The 17,227-nt window shown below is 40.2% G+C and overlaps 1 protein-coding gene across 1 annotated transcript in view; it reads left to right on the plus strand.

Moving 5' to 3' along the window:
* The first annotated feature begins 4,567 nt into the window (after positions 1 to 4,567).
* LOC124160420 overlaps positions 4,568 to 17,227 on the plus strand; it is a 44,257-nt gene continuing 31,597 nt past the window's right edge. Inside the window, exons 1-4 of the mRNA XM_046536274.1 lie at positions 4,568 to 4,622; positions 7,398 to 7,651; positions 11,174 to 11,312; positions 15,601 to 15,739. Of these exons, the coding sequence (XP_046392230.1) occupies positions 4,568 to 4,622; positions 7,398 to 7,651; positions 11,174 to 11,312; positions 15,601 to 15,739 (587 nt within the window). The remainder of the gene's footprint in view (positions 4,623 to 7,397; positions 7,652 to 11,173; positions 11,313 to 15,600; positions 15,740 to 17,227) is intronic.

Consider the following 17,227-nt stretch of genomic DNA (forward strand, 5'->3'; position numbering starts at 1 on the left):
CATTTAAGTAGATGCTAACGGTGAGTTTTGGCTAACAATTCACATTGGTGAAAAAATTTCTGCAATAGGTGCATTACATTTTCTTTGGTGCTCCGTTGAAATTTGTGCGTCTTTGAAACGGCCAGTTTCGGCGGGAAGTCAGGCTCGAATGGCTGTGACGTCACACACAGCTACTTCGCTGACTGCACGCTTTCGGTGAACGCCGTTATCCGTGCCGTGCTTGAATTTGTGGATGCCGTGGTGAGAAATGCCTTCGGATTGTGGCTTTGTGAGGGCTAATTCTACTACCCCACCTAAAATGAGTGCTCTGATGCTCATTTTTTATCATGAATAAGAAGAGGTCAAGACAAGAAAAAAATCTAAATACGCAGTAATGACATTTTTAGCGCTCCGGAAATTCAAGGAGTCAAGCAGGCAAGTTAGGAGTCAATGCATATTAATTATTATAGCACTGTTAAATATGTTAATCGTACTTAAGAGTATATTTTCCATCAAATATTTAATTTTGTTACGATTTACTCAGCCCTGGCTTCCATTTTTATTCGAATTATCCCCTAGTAAACGCTGAAATGGTTCTCGAGGGGTACATTTCATATTATATCACAAATCCCTGTCACGCAATGCTCGTTTTTTAGTTTTAAAGGCTTTTGATAATTTATAGCCTATAAAAACTTAGGTGACATAAGGAAACTATTATCATAAAATAATCACTTTTGTTCGTCGCAGATTTGTCTGAATCATGATATGGAATGGCGAATTATTGTCAATATTTATTCTTGTGAATGTTACTGTAAGGCCCCTTGCACACGCACCGATTTTGGACGGCCGGTAAAATACCGGCCGATATTTTACCGGTGAAGCACTACTTGCACACACGCCGGATTTTCACAGGTCAAAAGATAAGTTGTTTGCTTGTTGAGCTGGCGCAGGGGATCCGCAGTGGCATTGGCCGGTAGCTAACAGACTTGTTACCATTGCCGGTGCGCGGTCGGTCAGTGTGCAAGCTCCCATGCCCTTCCATTGTTCACTATTGGAATGTTGCCGGCCGTCCAAAATCGGGGTGCGCTACGGGTCTATTATTATGGGCCTAATAAGGGTTGAAAACTATCTCAGCGCTGCCAGAAAAGAATACGGCGATTCAGCAGTTTGTAACTTCTAACTTAAAAGAGAATAATATATACTCTATGAAAGGAAGAGTTTGTCCTGAGCAAAAAATCAGAAGAAACCACAGAAAAAATAATTTTTGACACTTATTCTTCCGCCATACCCAGGGGAAACAAAATTTACAAATTCATTTGGTTCACAAGGTACTAAATACTTGATGGCATTACATTTTTTATACTCACTCCATGTCAAAGCTTGATATATTGGATCAGAGGGTTTTCGAATTTGAATTTCAAAACATTCAATTATATACTGTACATTGCTGTAATTGGCTTGAAAAGACAAAGGTAGATCAAGTTTGTTATGCTTCGGAAAGAATATAAAATTTTTTAAGCAATGTGAAATAAGAGGTAAAGTTGCGTGGATAGTAAAAAACTCTTGTCTTACTGATTTGTAATTGGTCTCCTAATCTCTCCAAGCTGTCATTTAATTGAATTTTGATGATGGTGATGAAAATGTCTCTAGGGGCAATCTTAAATATTCCAGAGGGCAAATCAATCGCGTACATTGGATCATTAGGTATTCCTAAGTATCTCTAGGGGTAGCTTCATTATTAAGTCAGTTATATTACTGTTTTCACCAACTCCAAAACTCTCGGCTGAGAATGTGCTCGAGAATATTTCATCAATAAACATTATGTTTGGTTACTGTGTGTCAATCTTTGGTGTATTAAAAATCTAAGACTATGTTAGCATCAATTAACTTCGGTGATCATTGAATAGTAGCATAAACATTGTTCTTAATCTTTCGTAAATTATTTCCATTCAAATAACTTAAATTAAAATTTTTTTCGTCCGTTCGACTTATTTGGGAAGACCGCAAGTAAAACAATATCACGTAAACTGACGTTGTGATGCTGGCATTTAGTATAAATTTAACACTAACATTAAAAGAATCTTCACAGCAATAATAAGATGTCTTGCCGTTGATATTTTTGGTCATCTCGCATTGCTGCAGTTAACCATTTCCTTCGCACACGAGAATTAAGAGGCACAGTTATAAAACGTTTTCCCGGATTTCTTATTGTGGTAGAATTACAAAGCGGTAGAAAGCGCCGCTATATATATACGCCTTCTTCCTAATTTCCTCCATTTTCACCCTCGTTGTTTCTTCTCTGACGCAGGATCACAGGTTTTTCGACCGGGTTGACGGCTTCCGCGAGAAGTTCGCTGTGTGTGACGTCAGCATGCCTTCGGCAACCTTCGTGCGCTTTCGGAGCGTTTGAGCCGGCCCTCGGATTCCACACTTTTCGCCTAGCCTTTTTAGGATTAAATTTTTGATTAGAAAAGCGCTGAAACTGTCGCCGGTATCCCCTCGGTGTGTACTTTCATTTAAGACAGTAAAAAAAAATTGGTGAACAACCCTATTGAGAGTCAGGGGCATATGGAGAGGTGAGGTCACTAATCCAGCTTACAACGACCTAGGATTCAACGGGTAGCCATCATTCTGCAAGTCAATTACAATCGTTGGTATGTTCTTTTATCGTCATAATCGAAAAATTCCAACGACGGAAACCCGATTCTACAGTTTATATAGGCGACGAAAAATTAGATTTTGTTTAGGTTCCTACTCATCAAATGTACATACAAGGTCAAAAATGTACATCCCATGCCACATTTGGGATTGAGGTGAAAAAAAAGGATTTTGAAATGAATACATTTAGTCGCGAGGCCTCGCGTCACCTAGCATGTTTCTACACTTTACCAGCGCCTTGTTCATTTATCTGATACCTTACTCAAAATGTTAGCATAAATTAGTGGTTATTAGTCGTACAATAATTCTTTAAGTTTGTAGCCATGAGCGAAGATAGATTAATGGCTTGTAGGACAAAATTCCGGATCCTTTGATCGAAATGTATACGGTTGATTGAACCAGCATGGAAGAAATAAATAATTTCCTCGAAGATGTTACATTCACAACTCACTTCACTCTTTACTTCATCGTCTACATGCAATCGAGTTACAGACATAAGGGTTGGATGAAACGGGTGCTTCACGAGTCTATTTTCTCCCAACACGGGAGAAAACGAAGTTACAGACTTAGGCCGTAGGTATACACCGATCTAGAAGGGGTCTACGACACGGAGGTTATTTGAACAAGCCTTAACGAAACCAGGTTCCATTTTGCAAATTTTCTTGCAGAAAAATGAAGAAATTTCACGTAAAATACGTGAAATATAAGTTATTTATCAATGCTCCCGTCCGCTTGCAGCTATACCATGGGAGATTACGTCACGTAACGAATAGCCAATTACAGGTCGTATTACCCTCCAGAATTTCGATGCTAAAACAAAGATTGTTAAAACTTAAATAATAAATTAATAACAAAGCACAAGTAATTTTCGTTAAACCTATGTGAACTTCAAACATGAATACACTAAATGGAAAGGGCTTCATGCTTATTCCTCACCCATGCAAACACTCCATTGCGCGCGTTTCTCACTAGCGCCACACTACGGCGAACTGAGAAGTTCCGCTCAAAGATTCGTATTCCAATGTAGAAATTACATTTTAAGTTAGGAAGGCGCAGCTAGGCGCAGCCAATTTTTGTATCGAACGATTTATAACACTATTACCAACAATATTGCGTTAAAATTACACCGGGGCCCCACAGGGCTTTATTTAAAATCCACCACAAAGTACGTTGATTACAATTTTAGTTAGTCTGTTTTCAATAGTGAAAGTATTTACAATAACGATAAGTGTTGTCCAAATTATGGATAATATATAAAAATAAGTCTATTTACTTATAATTTCCATAAAAATATTCCGTTATTATGATTTAAATATCACTGATTTTGGCGCCTAAAAGTCAGTGACTGGCAGTGTAAAATCATGACAAATCCCGAATCGAACTTATTAGGGATTACAGTGAAATACATTTGAAAAAAATCCGTCAAAACAGTGTATCAACTTTAAAAAAAACTCATTGCTTATTCAGTTAGCATATTACCACGTTATTTACCCAAACTTAAATATTTGACTTTTGTCCAGCCAGATCGGCATTTCCGACTACTGTGCGCCCCCGTGACGCGACGACGAAATTTGACAAAAGAAGGCACAGACTCGCACTCGCTCTTTAAGCCACCCACCAATTTACTCTAAAGACCACCGACACACGCATTCACGTTGTGACAGCAGACCTAAGTCTCGTGTGTCTTAGCCGTTTCTTTGGAGCATTACTGAGTGTCGTCTTGGGCGAGCAATATTCGAGGGAGGTCTTCTCTTTCAAGGGACAGTCAATTCATCACTGGGAAGGACTCATTTAAGTCGAAGGCTGGGCTCCGCGCCATCGCGAGAAGGGAATGGAGGCAATTTTGGTGTTTTCGCTGCCGCTTGAAATGTACAAATAAATAAATGGCCCCGATAATGAAGCGCCAAGTCGACATGTTAGGTCGATCGCAATGTCGGGCGAAACTCGTTCATTATTCTGCCGCCAGATGGATGTGGCCGCGGGTCGTATTTCCATAATTTAAACGTCTTGGGCGTTGAAAGTCACGACTTGTCCATCATTTCGAGCAATTAGGCTGGTAGACAGATGGCGCGAAAAAATAGAAGTTCCTTCTCACGTGTTCCGTGGAAGTGAATGTGCTTTTTTTGGTTGGATATTTGTGGCATCTCTAAATGCGCATATTGCAACGTTTGGAAATTATTGGATTCATGAAGCAGTTGCATTGACGATACATTATGTGATCACCAGGTTTTGCTGTTCAAAGGAAATTCCTACTGTTTTCTTCAAGCGGAGTTGGTCTGGAATCACATGGCTTCCTCGTAGTCCTGATTAATTGTCTATGATTGACGTCTTTGCTATTATTCAAATAATAACTACCCATACACCAATGGATTGATCCATATTTTTGTAGCCCTATTTCTTTTTTCTTCTCACATCGCCTGTTTTATGCTTTGTCAGTCCACAAGCGCCATTTTGGCTCAGCTGGCCCTAATTATTCTGTGTTTTCATGTAAATCTTCTTCTTTCCACTTTTTCAAAGTTTCCAAGTAGACTCCCGCGGAGATTATGACGGTAAGCAGCGATTCTTCCAGGTCATTTTGATGGACAATATTTCGCCGACGTTCCAGTTGGCTTTCTCAGGTCCACTGAAGTGTCGATGCAGGATTTTTTTCCTTTCTAAATACCCCTGTTGGGCGCCTATTTTGAGGAGGCGTGCCCCGATTTGTCAATATCTTGGAACACCCGTTTCCACGCGTTGGTGAGAGAGTAGGTTGACTCCACGGTTGAAGTTCTTGGGTGTTTGGCTTGTCCAGCAAAATGGATAAGCGCGGAAGGAAACCCGGAAGAATCGCTGTCCTCTTTCCACTTATTTCATCGGCTACTCCTCGTTTCCAACAGCACATTCAGTTTATACTATTAACATTAGTTTTAATCCACTGAGGCTGCATCCATGATCAAATAGTTTACCATCAACATTTCTCATGCAATTTTAATGTAAAGTCGCATTCAAAAGTATTGCAACAAATGAAGCGGCGCCTCTTTCGCCGCAGTTTGGAAATTGAGTTTCGGTATTTTCCATTGCACCAGTGGGAGGGAAATTTGAACAACATTCCCACCTCCCGCAACATTTTTATAGCAATATAATTAAAGGGATGGAAATGTATGGGGGAGTTGCGCAATGTTTAATAGCACATAAATTGTGCAGCTCATGCTAGATAATAAATCTACGTCCAGAACGTCACTTTACTTTCTCTCGTAAGTTGGCCGATACGTCGAAGTATATTGTCTTACAATTAACCCTGAAGCCTTTCGATCACATATAGCAAATATAACATGTATATAAAATATACGCCGCAATATCATAACAAATAACGCCACTAAGTGTTAAAATTCAGTTTGCTTTTAGTGTCTTTTAGTGCCAGAAATATACATTACATAAAATGCCAGCAACCAAAGTTAGTGCGCTTACACGCTTTACGAAAACTTTTAAACAACGGCCAGAGAAATACGCTGCCACAGTATCATGAAAGAATGAAACCATGCTGGATTATTAAGGCCGCTCCGTTTTTATTTTCAAGAAAGCCATTAGTGAATACTGAGGCCAAAATGTTAATTTGTTCAGTATGTTAATAGATTTTTCGAAAGCCTCCGGCTGTCATAGAAAACGTAGTGAAATACGGGAAAGTTAGAATGCCAAAAAATAATGTATTTAAATTAGTAAATGAGAAGAGAAGAAGAAGACGGAGAGTCGTCGGAAACTTTTGAAGGGAGAGAGGAAAGGTGATGAGTTATCTATCACCTATTTAGCTTTGGAAAAGGCTAAAGGAACGAAGGAACAAAGATAGAATTGAATTGGGACATGTGCGTTTATACTTGCCATCTTGTGTCCCTTCATCGCAGAAGACAAAGCAAGAGTATTGAACATGAACTGACGAGAAACTTGTTTTAGAACTAATTAGATTATTGAAAAATTCCTATTGTTAGAAGAATTTTGCTTCAGGAGAGAATTTTTTTTTAATAAGGAACGAAAAGACATGCTCTTGGTTAGAGCAGAACTTCAGCTACTGACGGCAATAATCATAGAGGGGCATATTTATGAGAGAGGGGAAAAATTTAAGTTTCTGAGAGAATTAATATTAAATAAAATCATTTTGAAACAGAAATCGCCCTCACAAAAAAATTTCACTGAGAAAAGCGTCTTTTTGTGCAATGAAGTGATGCATTCAAAAAATACATCACAAATGGCCAAAATTAAAATATGCCGCACAGACTTCTGTCTCTATGATGCGAAATCACTGGAAGGAAAATAATAGGATTTTTTGATAGAATGAAAGGGAGATGGGCTTATTGTGAATTGAAGAGGGAAGTGCATGATATAAGGGGAGGCTTCATATTACTTTATAAGTACTCCATGGAAACCTACCTTAATCGGTCTTTAAACTTTAATAATAATAATTAATACAGGAGGCCCCATTATTCTCCGCTCCCGCAATTCCAATGACTCCGACATCATTCCATTGACTCACCTTGACTCATTTGTTTATTTAGAGGTTCACCACTATCTCAAAAAATGGCAAACTACGATTTTCAAAAGATGGATGGCGTAATATCACGCCCGTGGCAAAAATGGAAGTATTACACGTGCCATAATAAGACACCCTTAGCACGCGAAGTGTTATACACCGTCCATTTTGAATTATTTCACTCGTGAATGTTGGTCGCCCCATTTATAGTTTTTCCCTCATATCACCTGACTTGACACGTCTTCCTTTGCTTCGACAGGTCCGGCTGCCGCGGTGCACATCACCGCGCTCCGGGTGCCGGCCGTGGTGCGGAACGGGTCCCGCGCCGGCGCCGTGCTGGACTGCGAGTACGCTCTTGGCGCCCGGGAGCAGCGGCGCCTTGCCTCCGAAACGGGCCTCGTGGTCAAGTGGTTCCTGGTTGGATCGGGGCCCGCGCCCGTCTACCAGTGGATCCCCGGACAGAGGCCGCAGGACTTCGGGGCCCTCAGGGGCCGCGTGGACCTCGCATTCAAGGTGGGATGGCCTTTTTTTTACTTTGCATGAAATGGTACTCGCACAGCCAGACCACCAATTGAAAGTGCATTATTGGATCCTCTGACAAACATTATTCATCAGCCTCTCATTCTAACTCCATTCATCATACTTTCTCCATAAACACATGGTAGCGCCAGGTAGCCGTATTTCAGAAGCATGCAGCCCATTCTATAAGGGGTCAGAAACCTCAAGAAAAATCTATTCGCAGGCCAATGAAAAATTCCTGAGAGGAAAAAATCATTCGCCCTGAACAGGATTCGAACCCGGATCCCTCGATTTGCGGCCTAGTTCTTTAGCTTAAATGGCTAAAGTCAAATAAAAAACTTATGTTAATTAAACTTTTTTAAATCTGAAAATTATTTTAACTATGTTTTTAAAGCGAAAATCATCTCTTATACCAATCACATTATTTTTGCGATTTATTATTACTTTCTCAAACCCTCTTTGGATATCTCTGCAGTAAATTTTGGTCTACACTGCCTTTTTATAAATTTTTGTTTTGTGTTATTAGTTAATAGATTAAGTATTAATAAAATCAATTATTTTAGCTGCTGTGTGTTGTAATTGGTGGTCAGGTCAATGTATAGATATTTAAAATTTATATCCATGGCTTTCCTTTTTTGAGTGTACAAATTCAGTGCACTAATTCAAGTTCGCAAAGGAAACGGCTTCATATGGTGCTAAATTTATTTTTAGGGTAACGAGACGAGAATAGAATCTCGTCCGAGACGAGACTGGGGTTCACGAGACGAGACCCGAGTGCGGAAAACGAGACTGAGATGTGACTGGCTCAAGTCTCGTCTCGTCTCGCGGCAACATTAGAGTAGGGAGGTCGAACAGGTGTGGCGGGAAGGTACCTACTCTGATGTTGAAGACGAAAGCATTATCAGGATTGCCGAAATGGGAGTTAAGAACATTTAAAATGAATTTTATGTCTGATTGAAGTCTTAAATGGGATAGACCTAGAGGGGTGATGAGGATGAAACTGCATTAGTAGGTGCATCGGGGAGATTCAGATTTGCGACGGATTTCGGAGGGAGAGTCGAGGGATGACGTTGCGCCGTAGATGGCGGTTGAACTATTCCAAATCCATCACTATCATCATACCTTTGGAGGACCGGGGTCGTATGGCTGCATAGATGGACCATTATCCATCATTTTGGCTGATTGCAATTGTTTTAAATATTTATTCGCCTATGCTATCTTGAATTTAAAAATGCATTAAATATATATTAGGTGCGCAACTAAGTTCCTGCTGTTCGTTAACAGATGGCTCTAGCAGTGATTACTGGTCGACAAGGTCAGTAAAAGTCTTTTACTGACCTTGCTGGTCGATTTTGACGTATCAGAAACGTCACGAATCAAGCTTAGACATTTGGTAAACAAACCGCTCGACAACAATGGCGAGTTTTATTTAGCGTCATATCCTTATTATTGCGTGTAAATGTCCCAGTTTGTGCCAGGTATCCTCATTTGCGGGGAGTGCTTATTTTCTTCTTTCATTCGAAGAAAACAGGGGCTGAAGTGCATTGAGAGCTTCAAAATGTTTACGGAAATGCTGCTCTAACAACATGCCGTGATTGCTTCCGTCGCTTCAAATACGGCCATACCAATGCTGACGTGAAGGAAGACCAAAATGGTTCTAAGAGGCTGAATTGGAGGCATTGCTCGATGAAAATCAGTACAAAACTCAGGAAGAGCTTGCTTATGCGTTCGGAGTTACCCACCAATCCATCTACAAGCGATTGGGTGCGTTGGTATTTATGCAAAAGCAAGGAACTTGGATTCCTTATGATTCTAAGTGATTCTACAGATGACAACGCTCGACCCCGCGTTGCAAAACCCGTTAAAACCTACCTGTAAACGCTCAAATGGGAAGTCATGACCCCCCCGCTGTATTCCCCAGATATTACGCCGTCCGATTATTACTTGTTCTGTTATATGGCACATGGTCTGGCTTATCTGCACTTGCGTTCTTACGAAGACACCAAAAAATGGCATGATTCGTGGGTAGCCCATAAAAATGAACACTTTTGCCGTTACGGTGTTGGCCTCTGCCACATTAATGGGGAAAAGTTGTAGCTAGCGATGGACTATACTTTGAATGATTCATTTATAACCATTTTTACACGATTAAGTTGTATTTTCTTTAAAAAAACAGCGGGAACTTAGTTGCGCACCTAATACTTTTAATTTTTATATCATTGCAACTGAGAATTTTTTGCAAATGTTCTTGCAATAAAATATTAAAAATGAACAGAGGTGACTTCGCAACTGCTCCCCCTCCCCTGGCCTACCACACGTATGGCAGGTATGATTCTCATTACCATTAGAAATGTAATTAGGAATGTGACATGCATAAATGCGCTAATTAAAGCATCAAAATGCTTAGACGTTATGCAGCGTGGTGATTACCTGAATGAAACACTCGTTACCGTTATAACTAAAATAGAAAAGCCTAACCCGTAACCCTTCATTCCTTCGTGGAAAAAATTAAATTATATTTTAAAAGAATACGTGTCATAAAAAATAAATAAAAGTCAGAAAAATTAAGACGGTAGAAAAAACTTGTAGGCAATATGGCTAAATAAATAGTGGTTACCCAGGTCAACATGATGGGTTTATGGCATGGAATTCTAGTGTTAATAAGAGACAACGGCTCTGAAATCATATCAATGCGTCATCGCGTAAGCTTCTTTGCAAATTGATGGCTTTATTTTATCCACCGAACTCATGCAAAAGCTATTAATGTCTTCAGATCAATGTCATCAAGCTTTTCGTTCAAATTTCTTTTATTCCAGGGTGCTAAATTTGACTGATAGTTGGTCATCCAGAATCGGGCTCCGTCTCAGATCATATCGATAATAGAGGTCTTTCGAGTTGGGTCTTCTACGCAATTTGCCTTTGTTATGTTTTAGATTCATCACAATGGAATATGCCACAAGTTGCTACAAGAAGCCTCCTCGAAATCCTCCCAACTCACTATCTCGTCGTGCCAACCCGTTAGATTTACTTTAATAGGTGCTATCGGCTTAATAGTTTTAACAATTTCAAGTTTTGAAAAAATAAAATTCTTATTGGAATATTTCTGACCAAAAGCAAATACATTTATAAATATAAAAAAGAATCAAAATGAAATAAAAAAATGATAGAAAATAAAAATTGCAATTTGTAATGGAAAAAAGTAATAAAATTATAAAAAAATGAAATTAAAGAACCAAGGTCTAAATATATCATACAATTTGTAAAAAAAATTCATATAGGTAAGTATGTATTAATATTGTGGATTCACTAATGTTCTAAATTTAGTATTTAAGTTTGTGCTATCACAAACAACACGCTCTACACACACAGATGCGCGCAACAATTAACGCGCTGTAAACCGGCTGGTTGTGGTGAACTTGGTTAAATAGCTGTACGGCTGTAGCGTAGCGCGCCGAATCCTGTGAGTGTGTCTGTGTGCAATGTTTTTAATAGTGTGCAATTGTTTGTCGTTGCTAGGTGACGGGGTCGGACGAGCGAGGAGCGCACCGGGCCCTGAGGATCCCCACCCCCACCACCGACCTCTCCGGCGAATACAAGTGCTCCGTCTCCACCTTCGAGGACGAGGACTTCATGGTCAAGAAGATGCTCGTCTTCGGTGAGTTCCTTTCTTTTATCTCGCATTTATATTTCCTCCGACTGCATTTCAATGAGCAGTAATTTTTCGTGTTTTCTCTCCTTTCCTTGTTTAGATTGTAACGTTTTTTATTATTTTTCCTCGCAAACTTCGCAAATATGGTTAATACACTTTATAAACACTTTTTATAAATTAAAAGTAACGTTCCTCTCAGCGAAAAACTCGGGAGCAAAGACTCACCCGCACGCCACAACTTTTACAACCATCCTCTCCCATGTTCTCTCTCCTGCGCCGTCGACAACAATTGATCCATTCTATTTTTGCTATTCATTATCGCCTGGTTCATTGTCTTACTCCCGTCAATTGTCACATTAACATTCAACCCAAAATAACTCAATATTAAGTGCTACAAGGTAGGACTGCGGTATTTGTGGAAAGTTCATCACCCTGAGGAGTAGGAAAAAAATATGTGGAAAGCTGCATTTTCAAGATGGAAGGAGTGAAAGCAGAATTAAAAAAAGAAAAAACGTTTCTCGGGAGCTTCTCTGATGGCATGCGCATGCAAGTGAGTCAAAAGATGGTTGAGCGTCCCCAACTCCGAAGGAAGTGACGTACGCATCCACGCTCGCCCTCTCTGTATTGCAACGGCTCTTTTCCAACGATTCGAAAACGAGGCTTGAACTGTGAGAATGAGTCCAAGATGCCGTATTGCAACATAAAAGGAAACCAAGTGCATGTGTATCTTACATGTGCGTCGTGTAATTCGAAGGAATCTTATCTTTGAGAAAAATCGGAAAAAAGATGCCGCATGTGTACAAAAAGAATTTTCTCGCACATAAATAAAATTTTCAATGAAAATCATGATATAATTGCGAATATTAGGCTTCTATGGAAGAAAAAGTGGAAAGAAATCATCTTGAAAAAGATGTACTTCAGAGTTGCTTCGATCTTGGAACCCCAGTATGTCAGTGAAGTACCGTAGCCACCAGACCATGATAACATATTGCCATGTGTTTTTTTTCATGTATTTCTGAAGGTAATTCAAAGTTAAATGCATTGACACCTATCGATCCTTGCGCCACTAGTGACAAAAAATGGAGTGCAAATTAGTACGCGGGGACGAGGTTCACATTAGGATTGATGCTGCCACCTAGTGGAGCCCAGGGGCGCAGCTAGGAATAAAGGCTGGGGGGGGGGGGAGGGGGTTAGGAGCAACTAATACCGGGGTGTGTGGGGTATAGTATACCCACCAGGATAAGAGGTTAGTACTAGATTAACAAATTGCGGAATTTTAAGATAAATGGTTCAAAATGGTGAGTTTTACGGCTTTCCTAGGGATATTTTATTAATCTTTACACTTTCTATTAGTAATATCAATCCAATTGAGTAAAATGGATTAAACTTAAAAATTTCTCTGAGCTCTGAGGGGGGGGGGGTTTATCCCCCAAAACCCCCCTCGCTGCGCCACTGGTGGAGCCTCCTATGGTAATATGAACTCTATTGTCTGCAACTTCGCTCTAGAATCAAAGATAGTCTCAGGAGCACGTAGGCAGACGTTGCCACTGCACGCTGCTGCGATTCCACCGCTGTGTGGCGGTGAGTATTTCGGTTGTGCAACTCACTCCCGACGCCATTTCGCTTTGCGGTGACCACTCTCTGTGCTCCATTGATTCATGTGTTGTGTCCTCTCTCCTCTTCTTCTTTTCCTCAATGGCCTCGGGCTCTCGTCCCCCGCGCTGCTTGCAAATCATAAATTCCCTTTTAGTGCTCCATCCTCTCCTCATATCCTTCTTTCCTTTTGATCCTGTGCGATCGCGAATGCCGTCGCCGTGGCCTGTGGTGCCCTCTGGTGGGGAAGGCCATTTGCAAAGCGTACGATTGCGCTGAAATATTAATTACTCCCGCTGCCCGTGGTCCCAAGGTGATCGGTTGTGTCCAGCGCCGCTCTTTGGCGGCAAGGCGATTCATATTCATCAACGTTTTCAAAGCGCACTTTCATTGAAAAATGCCAATCGTCTTATGAAAGATATTATTTTCCGCTCTCTATGCGCTGTCTATTATTTCATATTTTCGTCGAAAAATATTTATTGCATATCCACTCGCAATTGCCGTCGAGCAATGAGTGTTATAGAATAAAAAATACTTTCTTCTTTTCCACACTTTATTTTAAATAGTACGACCCGGGTTTCTGCTATCAGGTGATGATAGCATGATATGCAGAAACCCGGGTATTTTATGAGGAAGCAGTGCCTCAAAGTAACGCCTAAAAGATACCGTGTCTTATATCAATGAGTGTTGGTTAATTTCAAGCTTATCCTTGATTTAAAACAGTCTACATCAGTAAATTTGGTTTAATGCCATTATGGATTAGATTATATTCTTATCTTTTATTATTTGAAGCTGCAGGGTAATACGCTGAGATACTCTAAATAGCATTGCTGCAATGAAAATAATATCACTAGGGTGAGGATAGTGCTTATGAAGACGATTTTGTATTTCATTTGATGTTATTTTTAACAACCACATCGCTATTCCGAGGAGTCGCAACTAGTCCACTAATTTTGATAAAAGTCTCTGCAAATAAAATATTTCGAAGGAAAACTAGTCCCCCATTCGGATCTCCGGGCGGGGACTACTTAAGAAGGTACCTTGGTCAAATGTGATAGAATGTTCAGTATAGAAGAATGGAAGGTCAGATCGCTTCGTACCTGGGATAGGTCGGAGAACTTGAAGGTGGAGATGCGAGGAATGAACCTCGACATGCTATGAATCAGCGAAATGAAGTGGCGTCAAGTAGGACACTTTTAAGGTGGAACATGCAGAAATGATACACACAATATCGCTAAATGGTAATACCAGAGAGTCCTTAAAAAGAGCGCCAGAATACTTGCGAAAAGCTATTTTCAGTTTAATTTGGGAATTTTGTAGTCTAATAATTCTTTATGCTTTTTAGTTGCCGACCGACTCCTTCCTCTTTTTGTATTTAATTATTATCTGTGTTATCTCCTTTAATGAGTGATTGTTTCTTATATTCACTGATATATTAATCATAATGGATTATTCTTCAGAATGACCTTATGTGCCTTGGGGCATCTTGCCATGAACAAATATCAAATATGAAAGGTAATTTGGATATGTTTATAAATCCAAGAAACTAACGTAAGAGTAAATCACGGCATTTGTAAAACTATTTCTTTGTTCTGGCATGCATTATATAATTTGAAAATTCGAAATTAAATTAAGATTAAGCAAAAATCATGAGTCAACGACTTTAGTTTCATGTCCGCAATGTATAGCGGGCGGGAGAGTGGGCTTGTTAGTAAGAAGTTTTTTTCACGCCCTCTGACGTGCGACTGTAAATACTTTCAACTTACAAATACTAGTACTAAGTACTTGTGAAAATATTCCTCTGGTTCTGCTTATTTTCAAAGTAGAGTACACTGATCAAGTACATAATATCAGCAAATGGAGCTGCTTTTGGTTATTTTTTTCGCTTTGACCTGAGAGTTTTTTTCCCCTGACTGTCGCTCTTGCTGTTACAGTCCATTTGCAGATTTCAAGTTAACTCTTTTGTTGTTTATATTTTAAGTTCAGCCGATTTAGACGTGATATGGAAGCTCGACATATAAAAATGAATAGTAGTTGCACTTTTCCACTAATATTTTAATGCTTATGATGCTTTTCGGCTCACTGAGCCATCATATGGCACAAGACATTTTAATACATGAAAACATCAGATTTATACCTTTGAGGAAGGGGTGGGGGGAGGATTTGACAAGTTTGAGGAAGGGTTATGGAGAACAGCAAGGGAAACAGGCGGACAGTGAGAAAACAAACAACTAAAGAAATGCGGAAAACCCTGGGGTGGAAGGAGAACTGTAGTCATAACTGCAGAAGAACGACACTGGGGAAAAACCATGGAAACGGGAAGGCCAAGGGGATGGTGGAGAATGGAAAGGTCAGGGCGAAGGAGAGGCCGCATGTCAGTGGTAATGGAGCGGTGGGGGAGAGAATTCCCCGAAAGCTTTATCGCCGTCATCATTTTAGCCAACTGATAATCTTCAATTCATGTGAAGACGAAGACGACTATGGGGGCGCCTCGTCGTAATTTTTAGTGAGGGTCTTCATGTCGTAGCGTAAATCACTCGTCTCCACTCTGCTTCTCTTCCGTCACTGTCTGCCTTTTGCCGTGGAACTGAAATTCGCACATGACGTGTGCACTCTATCGATTGCTGCTCTCTTCCTTCAATCCCTATCGTGGCGACTGCAATGCACGTTCTAAATAGTATCTCTCCTCGTCTCTCTGCAGCGCCTGAGCAGTCCTTGGAGATCAGCCAGTCGAAATCTGGTCCGGAGGACGCTGTGAACGTGAGCTGCTCCGCGCGGGGCGTCTACCCCGAGCCCAAACTGGCGCTATACTGGAGCCACGTCAAACACCTCTCCTCCAGGTAAGCATTCCATTTGTGCGTTGCCATGGCCACCTATATCGCGAGCGTGTTTTGTTGGTGATCGTTTCATTTGAGCAACCCTCAGAGGAAATACATTCAAAAGCTGGCTGGAAGGTAGCTCATCTCATTGCGGCATGGGTGGTACTCGAGGTGGTTTTAATTTATCATGATTTTTATCGTATCTCATACTTTCCGTGAAAATGCGCATTTAAGTAAAACAGAAAATGGGCTCTAAACGGAGTGTAAATTGGAAAATTTTCGTTCTGCATCGCATCAAGAGAAAAATACAATCTGAACACGATGGTGATTCCAATTTAAAATGACTCAAATAAATAACCAAATTCTAACCAGTCAGTTATAATATCATAGTTGCAAAATTGTGTTCACAGTAGTGCACCAGTCGCAAGACGTCTCTTTAAGTTACGTCTAACGACGAATGAAATCACTCTTGAAGTCATCGTCACCGAAGTTGAAATGTGAAAATTGTGTGAGAAATCGAGAATCTGGAAGTTTTCCTATAATTTATACAGAAATAATAATTATTTCACTACTTATTTGAATGTGTACTAAAGCATGAGCCTGAAAAGGAAGAAAAAAGTTCTGTCCCATCAAGACAAATGGTCACAAAAATGTGCATATGTGTGTAGTAACTACGGCAAAAATCCATAAATTATTCTACGAACTGCTAGCCCTTTCAGCATATTAACATAGCATATAAATAACATAACATATGAATAACATGATATAAAATAACATATGCCCTTCCAACACAAAAGCTTTAATTTGTCAGTGGTCGAATATCCGGTATTTGCTAAGGATGCGATGCACTGGTAAATGATGGACGTGGTTAGATTGTCATGGGTCTCTTAATTTACCTTTAAAGTCGCTATTTGTTAAAATAATTCGGTCGATGGTTGAAGGGAATGGTGCTATTGGGGTCTTCCCACCAATCACACGGACACGACAATGCGAATTCTTGGAAATATTTCATTGGACGGATGGGGAGATGAGTTGCGCCGAAATAAAAAGCTTACCGATTCAGCCATTCTCTCGTGAGTTCAAAATAAGATGACGGAGAAAATTGTGGCCCACATTTTATAAGTTATTGACGCCATTTGACTCACGGTTCATGTACTCGTTCAGAGTGATAACCCTTATTTGAGCGAATAAATCGCTCATTTGCAACTGCAAACCACGTCAGACAGAGGAACAGCGGTGACTCTTACGGGATAACTTGATGACGTCATAGACTCATCTGCGAGAGGGTGAAGGGGCTGGCGATTGTTCGCTGCGAATAGCTCCAAGAAAGGAGGTGACAACTCTCAGTGGGTTGAAATCGAAAAAAGCTGGACAAAACCTCAAAAACGTTTTTTTTTTAGTATGGAAGGTTTTTGAGTATGATGAAAGTTGTTTTCAATACATTAGTACACGTTTTGACGCAAAATGCTTTTCATCGGTTACTTTTTTTTAAACGAAATATGTGGCCTC

The sequence above is a fragment of the Ischnura elegans genome, chromosome 6, assembly GCF_921293095.1.
Source record: "Ischnura elegans chromosome 6, ioIscEleg1.1, whole genome shotgun sequence".
Lineage (NCBI taxonomy): Eukaryota > Metazoa > Arthropoda > Insecta > Odonata > Coenagrionidae > Ischnura > Ischnura elegans.